Source organism: Siniperca chuatsi, linkage group LG5, assembly GCF_020085105.1.
Source record: "Siniperca chuatsi isolate FFG_IHB_CAS linkage group LG5, ASM2008510v1, whole genome shotgun sequence".
In the NCBI taxonomy this organism is placed as follows: Eukaryota; Metazoa; Chordata; class Actinopteri; order Centrarchiformes; family Sinipercidae; genus Siniperca; species Siniperca chuatsi.
The window spans coordinates 4,471,633-4,495,076 of record NC_058046.1 but is presented as its reverse complement, the minus strand read 5'-3'; the positions used below and the strand labels follow the sequence as shown (position 1 = coordinate 4,495,076).

Genomic DNA, 23,444 nt, shown 5'->3' with positions numbered 1-23,444 from the left:
CAACGTCCTGCTTTACGTTCACATTTTCTGATCACGGATCAACTTCTTTAAACCTGCATTAATCAATATTTTTATACTAACTTTCAATAAAGTGACAACATGTACTGTGAAAGGGGTCGCTCGTAGTGACGAATGCACCGAAAATAATCACCAACTCTGCAGCTCTACAGAGTTTGTTACACTCCTTTGGCTCATTGTTTTGGTTTTATGTCACATTTACTGTATATGTTTCAGTCTCACCGTTCTTATCAACCCTGTTTCTAGTAGCAGCTCTGATAAACTATACACTACCTGGCCTGCACCAAACTGCAGACAGACAAAGGTAGCAGCTAGCTGGTGAGGATTTAATAACATCAGGCAGCTAAAGAGCCAGATATTTTTCTCAGGGGTTGGTGCAAACCAAAACAGAGCTTAAAGGAATGGATATTTGACTTACATTCATCAGGTGCACAAACAACATGACTCTAATTGAATGTTAATGTTGCCCTGTGTCCACTTCTTAAGTAGGCGATTGTTTTGCTAACATGTTGCTGTGTGTCTGTCAGCTTGTTTCGGAGTTCTTCTGCCCTATAGTAGCAGAACCTTGATAAATGCAGCTTTAACGTTTTGGCTACCTTATACAGAACTACCAACTGTATATTAGAAGTAAGAGGAGAAGACTGAGTGGCTGCTGAAGTTGTCAAAAGGAAGCTCCATCTCAGAAAATCTAAGGAAGAGGAAGAAAATGCAGCACTGCCCACAGTGATTGACAGGCTATTTTTCTAGAGAGTGCAATGCGGAAACACCCCGCAATTAATGCTTAGTACCACAGACAAACAGCATAAACAATGAGAATGAAACTATTTTAAGCATTGAAATCATTTTTAAATAGAAGATAAAAACTAAATGTTGGTCGAAAGATCGATGGTAATTTCCTCCAATTAGCAATCTAAACCCACTGCACTACTACATCACTATGTCTTTCATTTGTTGTTGGACATTTTGGAATGTTAATACAGTTTATTAAAACAGTATGTTGCACTACACTGTTGTATCTCACCTGACAAATTACCAGACCTTTCTTCATCTAACTTCAGTCAGCTGAGCAGAGAGAGAAAATTCTCTTTTTCTCAAACAGGGAGAAATACTGCAATTTATTAGGCAGAATACAGTAAAGGTGTCTTCTAAAAGTGCTACTTACAAATAAACTAAGTTGACTCAGGAGGAATTGTTGCAGTCTGCAATAAGCAACAGACAGAATAGAAGTCAGACAGCACAGCAGTTCAGGCTGTCTGAGTCAGGGCTGCCTCATTACACCAACACCATTGCCTCATTATTGTCAGGGATTCCTCTGCATTCATTAGGCTGCAGTGGACCATCACAGCAAGATAACCACTACTACTGATGAGCAATATATGAAGTATAAAAAACTACATGATTTTAAAAAGTTCCCTGTTAAAACACATGAAGTCAGGCCTGTTGTTCAAGGAAATGATTTATTATAACAAAGTTTTCACTGTCTGCACTCGAACCGAAAAGGAAACCAAAAACAGGTATGATGACGAGCCAAAATAAAGATAAATTTAGACAAATCTTCCCCAGCAGAACCAGTCATCTACTATTAAAAACTCAGAAGCTTCACAGAAGCAAATTCATTTTGAATGCCTTGCTTAAGGGCCCTTTGTGTTTCTAATTCACATTTCCTGCCAGGATTGTATTTCCAAAGCAGTTTGAGATTCAAAGTAGTTTCCCTCTGCATTCCCACAACATTTGGTCCTAAAAACAGGCTAGGAAAAAAAGATTTGGAGAAATCATTGTGTCATATTGACTTACGACTGTATGGTCATTTTGGGATCTTACTTGATGTCTACTGAAATGTTTAGTTGACCAAAATTACCAAAAAACAGCATCATATCACTTACATCTAGTGACATAAAGCCATGCATGTAGCTGTATTTTTCACTGGGATTATATCTTTGTTAGAAAGTTTTTAAATGTAATTTTTTACACTACAAGAAACACAAACACAATTCACTGTATTGGGATGGAAGCAGAAATCTCAAAAACAGACATCTCAAAGACTAGACAAATAAAATCAAAACTATATCTGCACAAGTGGATACCACTACACGTGAGAAAATAGAGTATGTGTTGGTTTTTTTTAGTAATATGCATTTTCTGACCCTTTAAATAAGACAGTGAAAAACAATATATAACAAGTGTAGTTGTAATGTTTATTACATACCAGAAAAACTGGTGGATTCATATCACTAGTGGGGCAAAAAACATTTGGCCTGACAGTGGTGACAGAAGCCAGGCCGTGTTTTTACCTTAACCAGAAGGCTTTATCATCCGTGCAGTGAGTGATCACTTTAGGACAGACTCAGTTTTGTCAGGCTCAGCTGTACATTGTCAGACTTGGCTGAATTTTCATTAGTGTCAGGATGTATGTTAGAAAGTACTGTTGTGGCTTATGAGAATTGGGCAATTGTTTAAGGGGTTTGACCAGCTTGTGACGCTAGATGAAAAATTTGGGAATCAACAAAGTCATTAGTATACATTCTCTGGGGACCACAAATGTCTGTACCAAATATCATGGCAATGCATCCAAGACCAACAGACTACCTGACATCGCCGTCTCTAGAGCCACAGTGATAGCATGGCTAAAAACAGGATAATGTGCCTTAAACCTTCTAAACTAATAAAGTGACACATATACCAGCCGATAACTCTCAGGGGTCGTCAACCAGTGGGGCTTCAGGAGGGCCTTGGGACAGCAACCAGCTCCCCCAGGCAAAGAATCTATGGCTTTTTACTATTAAGATAAACCAGATCATGTTTCCCAAACTGGGGCATTAGAGTGGGGCAAACTCTACTAGTTGTGTCTGACCTGAGACTAATAATCATGTCACATGACAGAACTGTATTCTGGGTATACTCGCTATCACCTACATACTCTGGATGTTACAGCCTTGTGGAGAAGTAGGTGTGTTGTTTTAGGTCAAATTTTATAAGACAAAAATCTAATTTCTGTGAGACTTCCCGTGTGTGTGTCAGGCGATTTACAATAAGAGGACTGCGATGTAATTCAGCACTGTGCAAAGCTGTTTATCATACGGTACAATAGTGAAAGGCAGCAAATTTCTTCTTCGGCTGAGAGGAAAACAGACGTTGTTATGTTTTTTGTTAAATGTATTGATCTATTTGTTGCACATTTTGAGCTTTAATTTTTGTACTTACAGTAGTTCTTTGTAATCATATTCATGGTGTTTTAATTGCACTGCTTGCTTTTATAATCCTTGTCACCTGATTGTATTTTTTTAGTGATAAAGTTTCTCTTATTGAGCTTTTTCCACATGAACTCTAATATTATCATTTTGAGTCTTATTCTTGTTTTGATCTTATTCGCCATATGATGTTTATATTAGACATTATTCCAGGTTTCTGATCATCTGGCCCTGTGCAGACATGTCTTTGACTCTCTGTCATTTCTGTACCAACTGAGGTACTTCAGCAGTTGAGGATGAGCCCACTTTGGTTTTTGGCTGCCTTGATGTTTACCACACTCTGCTTCTCCATGGTTTCAACAGTTCAGTTGAAGACATTAACATCAAAGTACTGACAATTTAAGCCTTATATGCATGGGTGTTTTCAAACGTTCCTACATATCTCAGGTCTTTAGCGACTCTGCACTTAGATAAACACAAGATAAGCCATTTATTAAAATCCTATTGCTTGTAAACTTTTATGGATGTATCATTAACAATAACAAACACACAAAAGATATATTTTTGCCATTTATGCCATTTTTACAATTCCTTATAGATGTCAGGAAAAAAAGTTTTCGAAATTCATTCCTATATATCAGCGTAGCCTAGTCAAATTTCATGTTATAGTATCTTACACATAGGGTACTGTACTTTCTCATAGATTGGCACCTTCCAAAACCAAATTAGTCAGCACAGTAATCATAAATCACAGTCACTTGCTTGTGGACATTGCAACACGGTTGTGCGCACTGCGCACACTTCTCCACTGTTTAGTGGCTGAGCGTGGATGGATGGACAAATGTGGCATCTCCAGTCTTTTTTTGTGGGATTTCTTCAGATGAAGTAGCACTTTTCTGGAAAAACAAAAGACTTAAAGCATCGATCAGCTTTTGGAAGTTGTGACATCTATTTCTTTTTTTCTCCGGCCATGGCCACAACTGCTGAAGGCCAAGGTTTTCCAGGAAAGTGCAACACTTGTGAGATCTTCTGCTTTCCCAAGTTGAGAATTTGGCCAGGAAAACTACTTGCGTGTTTATAGTAGTGAGGTCGAGGCAGTTGAGGTAACTATATAAAAGGTTCCCTCATCAGTCCTAACTCCTCTTGGGAACGCTACTTGGACAGTATCTTGACTGTTGTCCCATTCAGAGCTCATTCTCATGCTCCAGTTCTGCTTTAAATGATTTGATTCATAAATGGCACAAAAACAAATTCGCCATCATCAGTAGCCTCAGGTACATCTTCATTTCCAGAGCTACTGTCATCAAAACCCTCCAATATAATTTTTTCCCCACCTGGGTGTCACCCGACACTCAGGTACTGCACAATCATGTTACTATGATAGTTAGCTAATATAAAGCAAACGGCGTTGGCACGAGTGTATCAGCTAAGTAGTCAGTAAATGTCAAGTTACAAATATCACCATGTACTCCTGTATTAATAGGACTGGACGTTACTAATCAGCTGGTCAGCTAATGCAAGACTTCAGAGCTCTGCCTGAAGGCTATGCTGAAACAAGCGATAACATTAACATTACAATGCTTAACAGTTCAGACTGTCACTTTCATTTCAGTGCAGAGATCATCACTGCATCGCTTATCATCATATTTTTTGTTTTACTGACCAACTATTACATAACTTGAGTTGAGGACACACTTATGCACATTGCAGACAGTGATCAGATACCTGAATAAGGAGCTAACATGCCACAGTATCCTGGATCGAAGCACTCCAGGTAGCATAATCTGGTTTCTCAAAACCGGGAGAAGGGCTTATCCAGGATTATGGAATCAGGATAATATGTTTACATGCACAAACCATAACCAGGATGTTGCTTCTTGTAACTGTACGGTAGCTACACCATCACTCATGTCCTGTAATATGAACCCTGGGGAGGCCAATCAAATCTCCTTCTTCCGCTCTGAAAATCTGCTCTGCGATCGGAGCCCAGGGGCAGCCAGTGACAAATCATCTCCTGTATCTGGAGTCTATCTCTGTCTCCTGAAGACACTGAGGTATTTGTCTCCATCTTCTCCTTTATGCCGGGATGACACGTTGTCATTTCAGGCTAGCAGGTGGCCCTTTGTCTGTGATGATCTATTGATTTTCCTCTCTCCTCCTCTGGATGACTTTTCATTCTCCCACTCTTCGCTGTTGTTCTCCCCTCATCATCGCCTGGAGAGGAGGTGGGACGAACAGCTGCAGCCAAAGAAAGAAAGGTGGATGGGTCCCACTTTGACTGGCTGCCGAATTGTTGATATTTCATCCTTGAAGAGGAACTGTTCGGTAAAAATCTTGTTCTCCTCTGTGACATATCTACTGAGGATATCGTAGTACATGACTAAGGAGAGATTCAAATATGGGCTTCGCAAGAAACATTGCACAGGGACAGGTACGAAACATGCATACAAACACTAACATCTGGGCAGTGCAACTACACTCTGATCTATGGGAAGCTCAACTGAACTAATGTGGGACATCAATACCTTGTTCAAAGGAAGCTCAGCAAAATGTTATGCAACAAGTCCTCATAGCTCAATGACAAAATAGGTAAAGGGTTTGGGTTAAAATAATCAACATTACTAATGACTTTTGGTAGGACGTGGGATAAAAACAGCAGTCTCCAGTGTGAAAGTCAGACACTCTGTATGCCCAACCATCCGCTCAGACCTCCTCCCTAAGAGCTATAACAACTAAACACTACTTCCACCTTTGCTTCTTAGTGACAACATTATCATTATTTGCAAATCCAGGTTCCTTGACATAAAAAGTTGTTTACATACAAAGAAATACATTGAATGTATGTACGTAATACAGAAATACATACATACATTAAGCGTTTGCTTAACGACTGCTGTTTCTCCCATCAGAACAATGTCATATCCCCATACAGTAGAGCTGGGTGTGGAATCTTGCCTTTTGAGTACTGACCAAGTTGTGTCCAAGAATTGAGTATTAAAAGCTAGACTGAAAGTTGCTGCTCTATGTTTAGACAGAGTTTAGCCTTGTTAACCTATATGATCCAGCATTGCCTGATAAAAATCATGATTTATCGTTTTTATTCATTTGATATTACTCTTTTTCATTTAGATAAATACTATGATGTTTTTGATAACATTAAACACTGATGCATTAGAACAGTTAGGCTTGAGAAACATGTTTTACTCTCATTAAGTTTGCTTTTAATCATGCTAATGGCATGGATTCAAAAATAGCAATGTCGGTTGATCAGTCGGTCGTTCCACCACTTTGGTGGAGCAGACATTCGTGGTTCTCAGATGTTGAATCCTACTGACTTTGGTGATCCCCTGACTTTCTCCCTCTAACACCACCATGAGGTTCACATTTGTGGATTTAAGTGAAATGTCTCGACAACTATATGATGGATTGCCATGACATTTGGCACAGAAATTCATGTTCCCCTCAGGATGAATTGTAATAACTTTGGTAATCCCATGACTTTCCTCTAGCACCATCATAAGGTCAAATGACTTTGTCCAGTACTTTGGTTTATGACCAAATACCTGCTAAACTAATAATATTCCCATCAGCCTCAACTGTGCTTTGTGTTTAGTGGTAATTAGCAAATGTTAGCATGCCAACACACCAAACTAAGCATGGCTGTAGCCTGTCTTGTTTAAGTATTGTTTAGGGTCGGTAAGGGAAGTCACAGCTTTTAAAAAAGAAATTACACAGGTCTGACTTTTTGTCAAAACTTAGAGAAACCTCCGAGTGTGTTGTGCTTTTAAAAAAAAACTGATTTTTGATATAGCCATCTTTTTAAAAAGAATCCAGCTTCAGTGGAGGCTGAAAACTTTGAACAATATCTATTCTGAATGAAGAAAATTCTGCACAAACGTCTACAAATTGGAAAGTCAACCTTACTAAAAAATCCCAGCTCTGCCACATATAACTCAGATGAGAGTGCTAATGAGAAAAAAAAACATACTTGTCTGCAACACAGCTGTCCCTCTTACTATCATGACCACATGTCTCAATATTCAAACAACAGATATTCAGTATAGGCTCTTACCTGGAGGCCCGTGTAGTTTGGCTTTCTTCACTGGAAGAGAAAATGAGAAAACACAGATTAGTCACAGGTAAGTATATTTTTATTTCTCTTGCTTCGCTCATTTTGTTGTTGTCATACCATTCTTCTCCTTGATTAAATTTGAATGTCATTTGTGTTGTTTTTGTTTTGTGGGGGAGGATGGTTTTGAGAACAACCCCAGGATTGTTTTTTCCCCCCTCTGACCTGCACACAAGTTGCTTCTTCTTCTTCTTCTTCTTTTCTTGCAGCAATGTTTATCTTCTGTGCTTAAACACTAAACTTAACTGAGATTAGGTAGGTACGAGAACACAATATTTAAAAAGCTTTATGAGAAATGCATGAGAAATCATTTTAACTGTGGTACAATAACAGAAAGAGTCTGATATTTCACAGCCAGAACTTTAAACAGCTTAAAACTGCTGTACCTTACTATACCTTACTGTATTTGTTTTCAGAGACTAAAAACTAGATAGATGGAGAACAATAGATCATTAGTGTATTTCATTTATGTCAACACTAGAGACTTTCTACTATCTGATGATTGTGCACATTGTCAAAAAACTAGCAAAACGTGCCAAAAAATATAAAATAAATAAATATATTAAATTGATTTGTTATTATTTCTTATTATTTTAAGAATTAGTTAACGTTTTTAATAGACCAGTAAACAATTAGACTTAATGAAGAACATTCAATTTGGTAGTGTAAACAGTCACAGCACTTATTTGGCATGTTTGACTGTAGCAAAAAACTATTAGAAAGGATTTTAACTAAGACATTGAGACATATATATTTAATATGCATTATTATTTTAGGGTCAGTTGTGCTTCTTGGTAAGCTCACTATTAAAAGATGAAACCATGTGTCTGTATTGGCACCAAAGACTGTATATAAAGATTGGCACTGGGTAGTGTAGGTAATTATTAAGTAAATATTAACTCGCTCAAACACTGGAACATTCATGGCACATTAGTGATGGGAAATGGTTAATAGTTTATCCTGTGGGTGGACAGATGTATTGCTTATGACACATTTTCTTATGACAGACAGGGAACCAGAATTATTACAGTAACAGTGTGGTTTTCCACCCACAAGGCCACTTTATCACAGTTTTTATGGTCAAATCAAACCACTTCACCTCTTACAACACATACTAAGGAATTGCAAATACCTTTAGATAACAGGGTAATCATCCATTTAAGCTCCAAAAGTGCTATTTTTTATAGTGACACTGAAACAAATGTGTAATGTGAAATGGTCGCTTATTTTCCTACTGTACCTGTACAAAGACTGTATGGTTCAATCCACTCTCATCGGCCGTTTCATATAAAACCTTAGGCAGAAATTTCTAGCAAAACTCAGACAAACCGACTGTACGCTACCTAAGCTAGCACCAAATGGCAGACAGACAAAGTTAGCGATTAAGTTAAGCTAGGTGGTAAAGAAAGTAGCTCAAACATAGCAGCTAAAAGCCAGATATTTTGCTCAGCAGTTGGTGGAGACAAAGCCAGAGCTAAAAGAAGAGCGCCGTTGTTAATGTTAATAGTTCCTTCCATCTGTGCTTTCTTGCTGTCTGCTGTGAGAACGGTCTGCGTCTGATTCATTTGAAGATAAAAGAGTGTTTTGAAACTAGCAAAGACGAAGGCAATTCACCTTGGTCTGGATTGCAGAAAATATATTACATTATATTCTACTGTATACTATATTTTGTGGCATATGCTATATTTGTGTGTATAATTTATATATATTGTGGATAGTATATACTACACAGGTATATATAAAACTACTGTATATTTTATATAGTTTGTAGCCACTATAATGTTGCACCACTAGACTTATTTCGCTGTATTTATTATTTCAAATAGCTTTTTATGTGTTTCCAACGTCTTCATGCGGTTTCTTGTAATACTGTAATGTGAATTTCCCCTCTGGAGATCAAAAAATACCTTATCTTAAAATAGCAGGAGAAACTATGGCAGTGTGGGTAAAGTTTAACTTGCCTTTTGCCTTTGCACAACCAAAACTACTAACATTTGTGGAAAGAAAGATGGAGTTCATGTTCTTGATAGTGCTACTCCAAATTGCAGTCAATTTATTTATTGTGGAATTATTATTATTATTGTACAGTTTGGAAACCACTGCTATAGTGAATTTGTTTAAAGCCAGCACTGCATTTGGAGAGATAACACAGTAGTTCTGTGTCTCAGAAACTGCCAGGACAAAAAAAATGCACTATAATATAATAAGGAATCTTTAAAGAAATACTTAAAACCCACAGCAGTGAGATCTCACAAACAGTGAAGCACAGAAGATCTTGAAATGCCAGTGTCTTGAAATGTCAATGTGTGCTGGGCTTTAGGCTAAAAAGAGTGCCACTGATATTGATCTACAATACAATTAAGCCCCCAGGAGATGCGTTATAGTCATTTTACTATCCGGCAGGAAAAGTTTATTGCCTTTTTAAGGTAATTTAGTTATTTAAATGAGGTTTAAATGCATATTCTCACTAAGGGAGATCAATCTATTTATTCAATCACAGTCCAAAAGTGTCCAAAAGTGTGAGATGTGATAAGAGAGACAGACAGGGAGAAGTGGTTAACAGGTCATTTGTCTTAGGCTGTCAGCACAGCTTGCCTTGTGTGTCACTCGTGCCAGCTTGGCGGAGGCTCACAGGAAGCCTCGGTGGCCTCGTTGGTTGAGTGCCACCCGGGCTCTGACAATACCTGTGTGAATGGCCTGACACTGTGAAAGAGACTCACAATGATGCTACAGAGTCAGAGAGAGAAGAGAACAGAGGAGAAGATTGATAGAGAAAAACATATTTTAAATGTGTAAGATTAAGAATACACATAAACCCAGTAGCAATGCTGTATGTATTGTATGTCTGTCCACTGTAGAGAGCCGAACTCCTGACGTCACTGCGTGCTAGCCACTGTTCCACTATCTCCTGTAACTCATGCAATCTCATATTGAGCATTTCTGTCATCTGTCTTTCTGAAAAAATTAAATGTTATATTTAATATATATAATGTTTATATATGAGCATCTACTACAACACTATTGGAAGAGCATTTAGTGTTCCCTGGTGGCTGGCCATGAACTCACAAGTACGAGTGAAACCAGTCAAGCACGACATCAGAGAGCCCAACCCATTTCTCAAGTCTATTGATTAAAATCTCATGATCGATTGCATCAAATGCAGCGGTACATTTTTTAGATCTGGGCTAGTAAACATGGGTTGGGAGATTTGGGATGAACATCAGGGTTCAGTCCTGAAAGATACTGTATATTGCTGCACATTTATTTCTCTCAGCAAATAAAATATATCTGATTTTGTCCAATACAGCCATCTTTGTCCAATGCTTCCAAGCTGTTCATGGGGCAAAAAGTGTAAAAAATGTGAGAGAAATGTCAAAGCCTCTTTAAAATCCCCTCACTAAAGACTGTACAGAGCTCTTAGCAGAGACAGTGCTACATTAATACCTGATGGTTCCCAAGAGAGGAGCTGTGTAAGGCCACTGATCTGTTTGAGGCTACTTACTGTTTGTTCAGGGTTACATCTGCAGGGGAAATGGACAGTTTAGTTTACATTTGCTGTGTGATTTTATTGATTCCATGGTGGCAATTAATAATGTTTTTGGTTAAGTGGAGAGTAAGGTCAGACTTGGAGCAGCCTCACTGAAGCTGGTAGGGATGTGCTGTCTAGCTTTTAAGCCCCTAGAGAGGGTTTTTGTTTTTTAAATCTCAGCAGAACAACTTGTGATTGTATGACATCCTCCTTTCCTTCCATCCTCACTATGCAAATGAGTCAATAAAAGGGTCACTCCTGCCCCTGTCGAGGCAGAATCTAAACCTTCCAGTCAAAGGACAAGTAAACTGCAGGTGACTGTTAGTGTGAGGGCAACACATATAATTTTATTCTCTGCAAAGACAAGAATGGGTCTGACAATCAACATCAATCATACCTTTTAAGTCAAATGTTGAACTTGAAGCACTGCAGAAACAAAGTGCTGCTCTCACCTCTGTTGCTGAATGTTTCTGAGTTCAGATATACGACTCCAAACCACAGCTGACAATGGAAATTACTTGGCCACTGCTTCGTCCTCTGTTTGCCAGAGTGATCATCCCCTTTCAAGATCACAGCTACTGAAAAGTAATTATTTTCAGTGCATTTTATCACTGAACTGGAATTAAAATACACACTTCTATCTGTGAGATTGGCATTACACGGCTGAGAGAAGCCAGCTGTCAAGTCTCACACCCCACTCTGATATAATGCATCACACAACATATTTTGAGCATCAAGTTGGTCATGCTGGTCACACATTATCAAGCAGCACATCAAAACCAAAAGCTCGAAGAAAATCACAGATACTTAAGATGACAAGAAACGTCATTCCGATGGGATGATTCTCAACAGGCGAACTTTTTAGGGTGTCCCATCAAAAAATAGGACAGGTGTATGTCAACACTTGTTCGAAGTTAGCACCAGCATCAGGCATTTAATGGATGTGAGTTATGTCAACAGTCATGGTGTTGAAAGTCAAAAAGATTAGATTTACTACAAAATGCAGTGATGGGATGCAAAGTGATGTTTGAAAACAATGTCATGGGTAAAACAGGAGAATTGACAGGTATGAGGATGTTTTATTGTTTATACTGGTCATATACTGATATATATATATATATATATCCAAACGTCAGACATAAATGTGAGATGATTCAACTTTGGAACGGACTTATAATTATGCCTGAACGGTGGTTCACTAGTAAGATCTTTAATTGGAACTTTATGTATGGACACCCCTGGATTAGTAATTAGATTAGTAATCTTCATTTAATATGATTTATTTATTTATTTATTATTTCTGAAAACAGATTCACAATGATTAGCACAAATTGTTCCTGATGTACAAGGAAAGATGATCTGTTGGTGTTTGGTACAAACCCATATTACGAACATATTGTCTGATGAAAAACAACTACAGTGCAGAGCCGTATGTAAAGCAGAATTTAGCCAACAGTCAAAGATGTCTGTGAGCACAATTACGTTCAGGTACATTACCATTAGCTATAGAAACAGGCAGGTTTACTGGTCTCTCTGAAGAGAAAAGAGCTGTTTATGTTGTGTAGGTGAGACTGAGGACGAAGTCCATTTCATGTTTTATTATAGATTATATGATGATTTAAGGGCTACTCTTTTTAGTAAAATGTCCTTCATTTCCGGTAAGTTCTCCTGGATGAAGAAACTTGAGCTGTGTTTTAGGAAGGGAATATTTTGTGTGTCTGATTTTTTTTGTAGAGCCTGGGACAGGAGACAAAGTTCTTTGTTTGCAATTTAATGTAAGATGTTATGGTCAAGTCTGACAAATGTTCCACCACTGCAACGGTATTTTTGGTGTCTCATAAGTCCATGTGGCCTGCGCACTTGTACGTTCATGACACAGTAAATAAATGACAAGCAATCAAAACAACTGGTCCCATTGACAGTACCAATGTTTTCCAATCCATAAAATAAATTTTGGTGGCCCCCTGAAATACATTTGCATCCTCTCAAAAAGATTTAGCATTCATCATTTTTTCCTTTTAGAGGTCTGCAGAGGCACAGAGTTTAAAATGAGGATAAATTGAAATGTCAGAATGGTGCATTCATGTGCTGTTGTATAGCCTGGAAAAATGACTTCCTTAACGTAGCTTGTGAATGCAATGATGTTTTGCGACCAATTCTCAAATGTTGTCAAACTGTACCACCATAAATAAATTCTAAACCCACGAGAAACACCGCTACACACATTACCGATTTTCTTTTGTTATTTGTTTGTTTGTTATTGTTGCATTTTCTTGTGTTTTATATATCATATTATTCAGTTTTTTATTTATTCTTTTCATTATAAAGTTTTTTTGTAGGACAATTGTACATTGATCAAGACAAAAATATGAAAAACATAAATGAGCCAGAGTTATTTGTTGTGCCTGGTCAGATGTCAAAAGGCACCCTAAAAAATCAAATGCCAGTGGAGTTCTACAATGGAACATAGTGGCAAGTACAAAGGTCAGTGTCACATTTCAGTGCTAGCAGGCCCAGAGGTCAGCATCCCTCTGGGCCACAGGGAGGACGAGCCTGATCAGAGGTAGTAAAGCAGGCCAGATATCAGACACGTGTCCGCCTGAGTGATTGTATGAGAGGATGTGTGCTGCTGGTGACAGAGTGTTGGCTGGTGGGATAATCCCTCCGAGCTAATGCCTTAAGCGGGGCTGAAATCTACCAGACCCTGCTATATTGTACTATGGATGAATAACAAAGAGAACGGGCCATGAAGGAAAGCAGAAACACTTTTTGACTAAAAACATCTAACTTTGGAACTTATGGAGCATCCAAGGCTTCTTGGAGTGCTTTAAAGATATTAAGGAAAGCAATGCTGGCTATTTGGGAAAAAGAACTGATGCTGATGTTCACGCGATGAGTCATGGATCAGATTAAACCTGTTGTTGAAGAGCTGTACTGTAGGAGAATTATGTCATACACATATCTGTAATGTCTGTGTATGCTACAGATGGCTAACCATAGATATAATATTTATATCTATGTGGCTAACCATTCATATTTTTTTACAAAATAATTATGTTTTAGCACATTTTCGGCTGAAATTAATTTTACAATACACTGAGTTGTGTCATTTCATAATGTGACTTTTTCACTCGATGATTTGAGGTTTTATTGATTTAATAAACAGAATTTTGACAATATTTCAATTTTATACATTAGTCAAACAACAGAATTAAGAGGAGGATCTGTAATCAGCAATGATCTCAGCGCTCATGCATATACAAAGCAGGAACAAACACACAAACACACATGAACACTACCAGTCACACTCACACAAACACATTTTCCCAGACGTTTCTCCTCACAGAAAGTTCTGTTTTATTACAACTTTGGTCTTATTTCGGTCATCTTGGCCATCATTTCTATCACTTATGATAACATTGTACTCACCAAAGTACTGTAGACTGTAAAGGCTTAGATCTGCGAATGCTGCCACATCATTACAATAAAGTCTATTGGGTCAAGAAACACAGGCAAAAAGACAATTGGACAAGTTGTTAACAAGACAACAAGATTATCTAAACCACTTTATTTGGAGGTAAAACTGAAAGTGAGTGCACCTGAAATGTTGTTAATAATCCCTCGCTGAACAGGAAAACTATGGCAGGTCAAAGTTGAACAAGGAAGTCGGTCTGTAAATTGTGCTGAATGTGTGCATATCAGACAGTTTGGGTAACAATTTTACCGATTGCCTTCTTTCCTCTTCCAAATAAGTTTTGCTAACCTGTGGGTTTGTTTACAACCTGTCTGATCATGTGGCTGATACTGTGTCGGACTTCTTTTTAGGGATGTTGCAACGTTTCCACATACCAGCAATTAAGTTGGTTAATATAATAAAATATTGGCCACAACTACAAAAATTAGCTCAAGTGGCCCTTTAAATTAAAAAAATGTGATGGTTATCCAAAAAATGTTTTTTGTTCTCTTAAAATTTTAACCAAAAAGACAACTAATCTAACTGTAACAAGACCACACATCATCCTTAAACAACAAACAACACTAGATTAAATAGTTCATTAGTTAGACTACTATTGGTATTTGCCTTTGATGTAAAGTGCAAAAACAAATGCCATATATGAATTTTGTGCTGTTGGTTTGCAAATTATATGACTAGACTTTGGCATTACTACTAAATCCCAGTGGTATGCCAAATGGAAAAAAATATTGTTTGTTTCACGATATATACAGATTCCTGTCTTTGTGCACAACTCAAGCTAATTAGGGAAAATCATGTTTAATAGTCACCTTTAAAGTTGTACAATTCAACCACCTGTAGAACTCCAATTCTATGGTAAAATTAGATCTGCTCACAAAAGTTCAGAATTTTTTAATAAGAAGAATATTTTCTGTCACTAGGATACTATATTAAGCATATAATGTTCTCTGTCACACTTTTACTTCTGCATTGAGGTTATTGGAGCCCCAAGAGTACAAATCCCAAACATTACATCAACAGTGTTGGCAACCCATATCCAAACTCTACAGAAGGCTGACAGCCATCAATATAGACTGTAATTTTAGCCTGACTTTGAAGAAACAATCACAGTTGAAAATATTACAAAGCCAAAATGATTATATATCATTTCCACTGTACACCGATGACATTCTTCTCTTCATTAGATTGAAGCTCTGACTGCAACCACTTAATCACTGCTCTGGTGGCTCTGGTTTGATCTCTTTGAAGTGACGTGAAAGGGCGGCTTTGAAGCTCAGGGGTGGAAATAACCCCTCAGTGGTGAATTAAAGACATTTTGTAGCCTCTGAAGCCTCACAAGAGATGACTCCCCAGCTTGTTCAGCGGGAGTCTACCTTGCCGAAACCTGGCCACATACAGTGAGAGCCCATGGAGGCTTAGACATTTAGTGTGTCTATGTCTGAACAGCTCACTGATTCAACCACCTTTCTTCTCCGAATGGTTTGAAATAATGATAAAGTCGTTATGTAATGGATATTGGAACAAGGTAAAGTTTAAAACAAGAGCAAGACAAAGGCAAACACTTTTTTTTTCCTCTTCCACCTTAGTCATTTAATTGAAACTCCTTGCAGGACCGATTAATAATAAGACTGAGTAGGTGTGGCAGGTATAATATCTACCATGTTTACTATCTTAGTTTAGCATGTTAGCATGCTATCATAATTAGCGCAAAACACAAAGTACAGCTGAGGCTGATGGGAATGTCATTAGTTTTGCAGGTATTTGGTCAAACAATAATATTTGACAAAATTTTATATATATATATATATATATATATATATATATATATAGACCTGATGATCGCATTAGATGAAAAGTCAGGGGATCACCAAAGTTATTACAGTTTATCCTGTGGGGAACATAAATGCCTGTACCAAATTTCACAATCACTAAAGACTAGGATTCATCATCCGGGGAGCATGAATGTCTGTACCAAATTTTTGAGCCTGTCCATCCAGTTGATGTTGATATATTTTACTGGATACATATAAACTTTGACCTGCTGCTGGCACTAGAAAGAAATTCAAGGGATCATCAAAGCCATTGAGATTCATACTCTGGGCAGCATGGATATTTGTACCAAATTCCATCGCAATCCATCAAACAGTTATTGAGATATTTATGTCTCGACCACAGTGATGCACCGACTGTAAGAACGACAGACCAATCGACTGACACTGCCATGCATAGAGCTATGCCTCTAGCTTGGTGAAAATATACTTCCTGTACACCGGATGAAATATTCTGAACAAGCAAAATTTAAGAATCTATAAAGATTTTGGAGATGTCTTCATTACAGTGGTAAGTGGTGGCAAACTACCAGCTTGGTTTATAAAACTTGGCGCGGCTGAGGTGTCCTTGAGCAAGTCACTGAATCCCTACCAGCTGCTCTGATGTTGACCTGTAACCTCATGATCTCCACGTACAGTCGGTGTGCAATGCAAAAGAGAATTTCCCTGCAGGTATCAATAAAGTAAAACATTACTTATCAAGCAGCACTTTAATCTTGCCTACTTCACTCATTAATTTCTCTCGGGTCCAGTAACACCTAAAACAAAACCGCTCAACAGGAGCATTAGATCAGACACGCTCAGCAGGCAGACAGGCGTGGACTAGAGCAGTGTTATTACAAGAAGCCAGACGGTGGATCTATTTTTAGCTCTAGTCCTTCGACTCACGGTGGGTTTGAGCGCGTGGAGGTTGTCAACCTGGTGGCCATGTCATTAACACCCTCTCACTTCCATTAAACGACAGCCCCTGCAGACCTCGTCAAGCCAACCTAATAAATACAGCCATTGTGGATCTGGCCCTGTGCCTGTGTGTCCGTACGTGTATATGTGTGTATGTGTGTGTTGGTCAGTATAAACTGACTGAGGTGTGTTTGAGCATCTTACATATGCATCTATGCTACTGTCCATCCCATCCATGACCCTTTAAGTTATGTAGACAGTCCGGTTCATAATTGTGAAGTCATACAGTTAAAAAAAAAAGCATGCTAAAGCCTTAGCAACAGGCATGTGTTGAGAGGCATGTATGCTGTGGTGTTTACTGAACTGAATGGTGGAAGATATATCTGCTGAAATTAGCTTATTGCAGATGTATTGGTATTAACATATATTTTGGTGGAAAACTGTAAAAAAAAATTGAAATACTTTCTATACATCATGATGTGACACTAACCCGTTTAAGGTCAGGGTCTCCATCAGGATTCAAATTGAGGTTCCAAGTTAATTACTGACCTTGGAAACAGCAGTTGACAAAACAATCCAGGAGGTCCATTTAGTAGCTGTTCTGAGACTTTCAATCATGTCACACAATCTTCAACAGCACTTGTCCAGTTATCGTTGAATTATAAATGTTTAATTTCTATTTTGTCTTGTAGCATGTGAAGGACCACTTTTCTACGTTGGTTCTGATTCTGTTTTAGTTGCTCTTGAATACAACTCTATTATTTATTAACTTAAAATTATGACTAATGTGAATAAGTTCTTTCATGTACTTGCTATATTTCTGGTTGGCTGTGGACAATATTCATTTAGTAATTTGTCAATAAATGGCTCATAAACGAATGAATGTGAGTCCTAAAAATTATGAAACAACCTGAAAGAACATTTAAGGTAATACAAGATAGCCAACAGGCTTACTTTCCTGATGCTTATCCTCCATCTCAGTGTCTCAGGATGTTAATAACATACAGCAGCATGTATACCTCACATCACCCTGCATAATCACAAATTAACAGTGATTTTTGCCCTTGCTGTGCCCCTGCTTCACTACAATAATGAGCCAATTAGAGATGCCTCAAGAAGACCAACAGTGATCTACTAGGAGGGGGTCCATGGATGGTGCTTCATAGATGATGACATGACCAGAGGCACACACAGAGAGAGAGAAAGAGAGAGAGATAATCATTTCTTAAGTCCTTATCTCTTCACTGTGTGTCTACTAACTCTCACACAACAGTGACATTTACAGTATGTTTACATTACATTTAGCGTAACCAAAATCACCCACTACAAATATGGGTGTAACAGGGGATAACGTCATGCTACACAGCAGTGAGCAACACTATATCAATATTGATCAATACAGCTGAGGCAGTTAGTCGACAAATCAAAAAGACAATCAAACAGTCGACAGAAAATTAACTAGCAACAATTTTGATAATCATTAGCTTATTTTTTAAGCAAAAATTCACTGGTTTCAGTTTGTCAGTTGGGAATATTTGGACTGAAAATTGAATAGGTCTTTTTTATTATTTCCTTTATCCTTAATTATCAGTAAATGAATTGATAATGAAAACAATTGTTAGTTGCAGCTCCGGCCACAATACAGCAAAACAAAACAACAATCCTCATTGTTTAAATTTCAGCCCAGGGGTCACTGCGATGACAAGTACCTTAATCGGACAAGTGGTCCACAGAATCCGACAGTCAGAGTTCACTAAGCTTAAACTCTGGAGCAAAGTGAAAATTATTTCTGTCGTTCAAATATGAATATGAAAGTGTAACAAGATGTACACTAAAATAATTCCAATCTTTAACCGACCTCATGTCCTAATCCTTACTTAGCCCCTTTGAAAGACTGACTGCACTGTCTAAAAGTTAAATTGGTTCAAAACACACACACACATTCTCAAACACACACCTGCTTCAGAGGAGCTGCAGAGAATTGGGAAACTCGTAGGAGTGAATGAGTGTAACTGGTAAAAAAAAGCTGGCTCTCTTCAGCACTGTGGACAACAGACTAACAGATGCTGATAGAGCTCATCACTGTACAGAGGAGATAACGAGACATGCGAGCAGCTCTGTCTGTACTTCAGCACAGCAATGCTTTGAGGTAAATGCTAACATCAGCATGCTAACCAGCTCACACTGACAATGCTAAGATGCTGATGCTAAGCAGGTGTAATGTTTACCATTGTCACCATCTTAGTTTAGCCTGTTAGCATGCTAGCATTGTCTACTTAGCACTGAACACAAAGTACATTTGTCTATATTTATCTGTAATATTTTCTTTATTTATCATCATCTCATTTTGAGCACTTCTGAAGAAAAAGTCAGCAAAGTGGCGAGCAGCAAAGATTAAGGTACGGAGAGGCTGTCAGAGGCAGGTGAATCAGATACCAGGAAGTAACATTATTATGAAAAGGAGGGAATGAGAAGAAGGAAGTGAATTCCCTGTCCCACGTGAGTCACAGCCTGACACACACACACAAGCATAAACACACACAGGACAGCGAAAGCAGCAGATGGCCAGGGGATTATTCCCCCTCTATCCCCACCCCCCTCTCCCCAGACGGGTCGCTGAAGCTTTACTTGTGTCCCTGTCATTCCAGCACAGTGTGCCGGTGTGTTTGCTGACCTGGTCTGTCCTCACCTACTCTCCTTACCTATGGCATCTGGTGGCCTACACAATGCTTTCAGTTACTACCTTTATGAATCCACACCAGGCCTTTATCTTGCATTACAAAATAAAAATTACACAAGCTCCAGTTTTTATGCTGACCTGCACAAAGGAAGAAGAGATTGAATCCCTCGCTGCTCTCTCGACATGACCAGCAGTCCACCTGCATGTATTTATCTCCCATTATTGCAGTATAATTTCTCCTAATGCTATTTCTTCACAGTAGCCTGACTCAACACTCTGCAAATTATTCAATACCATTACTGTATGCATTTATTCCACTGCTAATTTCCATCTAGAAATAGCTCGAGTGTGGGTACTGACTGAGCTGTCGGAGCCCGTGTCCTCACATCCTTGGCTTTTCATTCTGCAGCCATTCACTCTCCTCAGAGGACTGCCAGCCACCATGCGGGCTCTGAGAGCCCTCGACACAACAAGGAACAAGGAAGGGGGAAAATAGCCTCTGAAAAGTATTACAGCTCTCAACAAAACAAGGATGCCACTCTTCTGGTTTGACTGCATTTCCTCAATGAGATGGAAAGTCTGGGTTCCTTTAATCAGTGGGCACATCTGCTATGGTTAAAAACAGAAACTCTGGCTTTGGTCAAGTAGGTTTGTCATTGGTCAGGAGGATGAGGGGGATACAAAACTATTTCTCAAAATGTTTAATAAACTTCATATCAGGTAGATTTGCAAGACAAAAAAAACATCTGAGAACACTTGTGCACAGGTTAGCCAAACTGACTCAAAAGCAGAGACTGTCCTCCCAAGAAGAATGTCAGCATTAGTTGTTTCAGTAAGTGCCCCAAAACGACATTTGTTTTCGTCCGAGGGACAAAGCCCTCTAGCGGCTGTAATACTTATGATGGAAGCAATGAAGAAGGATGGATCAACAGGACATCAGACTTTCACACGGGAGGCCGCTGTTCATTTCCCGTTTCAAACCAACAGTCAATGTTGTGTTTTTTAAAGCATGACTGTGATCATTCCGTAGCCTTAACCACATCTTTATTATTGTAATCATAACAATGAAGGTCCCCTAACCTTATCGAAGTAGTCATTTGAACCCAAACCGTGATCTCTCCCTAAACCTAACCAAGATGTTTTTGTGCCTAAACAGAAACAAACCTTAGCCATAGAGTTGTCACATCATAAAACAGATTTGACAACAGTGATTGGTAACAGTTTCGGAAGGCACAGACAAGTCCTGCTGATGGAGTAGACAGATCAGGAAACACTTCTATGTGTCGTTTTAGAGGGCATGGACAAACAGCTTATTTTATCGTTTAATTTTCTCATACCTAAATGACAAAATAGGTCATTTGTCTGTGAATTTGACCCATATGGGCATTTTACTGATCTGGCATCCCCGCCATGATAGAACAAAGACACTTTTTTAGGCAACTAAAAAGGACTTCTACTGCTACTAAGAAAGACCGTGGTCATGGTGAAGGTTAGGGAAAGATCACCTTCATGGTGAAAAGTAACCAACTTCGACTGTTGCTAGGAGACAGGATGTGAGCTGTGGTGTCAAAGTCAAATACTTTGAACGCCCATCACATGAGCCTTCAGTTGAACCAAAGTGGCTCACACTCAAGACCGACAAATAATCAGCGCTTTTGTGCACCAGGTCACAGTCGTCTTTCTCCAGCAAGCTGATTCCTGTCATGTAAATGAGAAACCTGGTTTATGTAATCAGGGGAGGGAATTAAGGGAAACCTGATTTGCCCAGGTAGATTTCTCTTGAAGAATGCAGATTTGATGGCCATATATACAGGTAACCGGGTTCCTAATCGGCTTTTTACGTAAGTATGCATGTGCATGATAAAAGACAGGGAAAGTAAGTGGAGCCTCTTCATATTTAAAATAACTCCATCCAAAGTCAGACTAAAACTGAAACTATCACAAAGTAGCAGAGCCGTGAGAAGAGGCTTTAAGTTGGGGGTGCTGTAGTGGGAGGTGCATTTTTTGCATGTCGCGGGTGTGGGTGTGGGTTAACATAAGCTACTACAATATGAATCAAACATATGTCAGTCTTGCAACTACCAGGCTCAGTTGCACGCAGCAGACAAGAACACAAATAGCCAAGACATAGTTAAACAGGTCCAAAAGGCTATAGGACACATCCACATATGCATGATATTTTAACTGGTCCAAAAGCCCAATTTGCACAGCACACAACAACATAGCCAAATCCATTTTTTGCAGCAAGAGTATCAGTGTGATATTACTGTTTAATGATAATGTTAAAATTCTTGGTGGCAGCTCATAATAAAACGCAAATAAAACTCTTTACCTTGAGCTGGGTGCTCCAGTTATTATTACGCTCAGGGGTTGAGGAGGTAATGTCCATTGACCATGATGCTTGGCGTTATTTAAATAATAAATAATAATTCGGTATTGCTAATTATTTCTCAAAACTTCCTCAAGCATTCAATTCTTAGGTAAATAACAACAGGAAAATTATTTAAAATGTTTTAATACATTTAATATTTTGCATCTGGCAGAGAGTGCTGTGCATGTGTGCAGCTCGACCCTTTTCCAGCAGCACCCGCAGCACCCCTACTTCCCACGGCCCTGCAAGGTAGCACCCAGAAGTCTGAATCAGTTGGTTTTCACTGCTGAACATGTCAATGACTGTCTTCTGTCACTACTACAGTTAAAACCAGTAAGCCATGGTTCCAAAATTAGGTCAGGGGTAGGAAGAAATCTTATTGCTGACCTGCTGCACGTATACACAGCTTTACAGTAACTAGGTCAGTACAGTGCATTTAAACACGTTCTCCATTTCCATTTCTGGTTTCTCTGAGTAACCTGGTTACTAAAGTGCATGTTATCACACTGAATGTGATGTCACAGGTCTGACGTAGGTAATAAATAAATATTGAGCGGAGCAATCACGACTTGAAAACAGTGTATGAGTGCAACTCATAGCAGTGCAAAACCATACACAAAACAAGACAAAACAAAGACAATACCATGACGTATATAGGGATATGATGGGACACGATAACAAGAGGGGTCAAGAGTACGGCTCATGTGAGAGTCACCGTTATAATGACTTGAATGAATTTGCATGGTCAAGACTGAAAAAAGGTGAACACTGGCCAAGTTTGGCCAGGGTTCACACTGAAACAGGAAATACAGTAGTGAATTCATTAATTACACAGCTTTTAACTGAACTGACAGAGAGACTTTGCAAATATTCTCATGAATTGGTGCTAGTGTGACTGCACTTTAAGACTTCTGGTGCCCTCAAGTGGGGTCGTGTTTATCGTGTTCACAAAAAGAATGATCTATTTGAAAAATCCACTGTATTCACGCCTTTGTATCTTCTAAAATTTCTGATAGCTCTGATTTCAAGATTTGAAATCAGAACAAAGTGCACTGTTTCTATTTTTTTTAAATGTTCAGCCAATGAAAGTCTCTGCAAAAGTTAACACCTAAACAGTTACAAGTTTCTTTTAAAAGCAACCATGAGGAGCCAGCGGCAAATCCCGTACAGTATATTGTTATCAAAAAAAAATGGGACAAATTGTATTGCTATAGATTTTGGGTCATATTGTCCAACTAGAGCTCTACGTCTAACTCAGATGAATGCAGCAAGACTCAGGAACAGTCTGCTATGAAACACTCAAATGTGTGTACAAGATTCACATA

At 38.6% G+C, this 23,444-nt stretch overlaps 1 protein-coding gene across 2 annotated transcripts in view; it reads right to left on the bottom strand.

The window, feature by feature from the left end:
- LOC122875723 (protein unc-13 homolog B-like) overlaps positions 1-23,444 on the bottom strand; it is a 177,741-nt gene that overhangs the window by 151,803 nt on the left and 2,494 nt on the right. For both annotated transcript variants that reach the window (XM_044195163.1, XM_044195166.1), the window contains exon 2: positions 7,279-7,308. In XM_044195163.1, the coding sequence (XP_044051098.1) occupies positions 7,279-7,308 (30 nt within the window). The remainder of the gene's footprint in view (positions 1-7,278; positions 7,309-23,444) is intronic.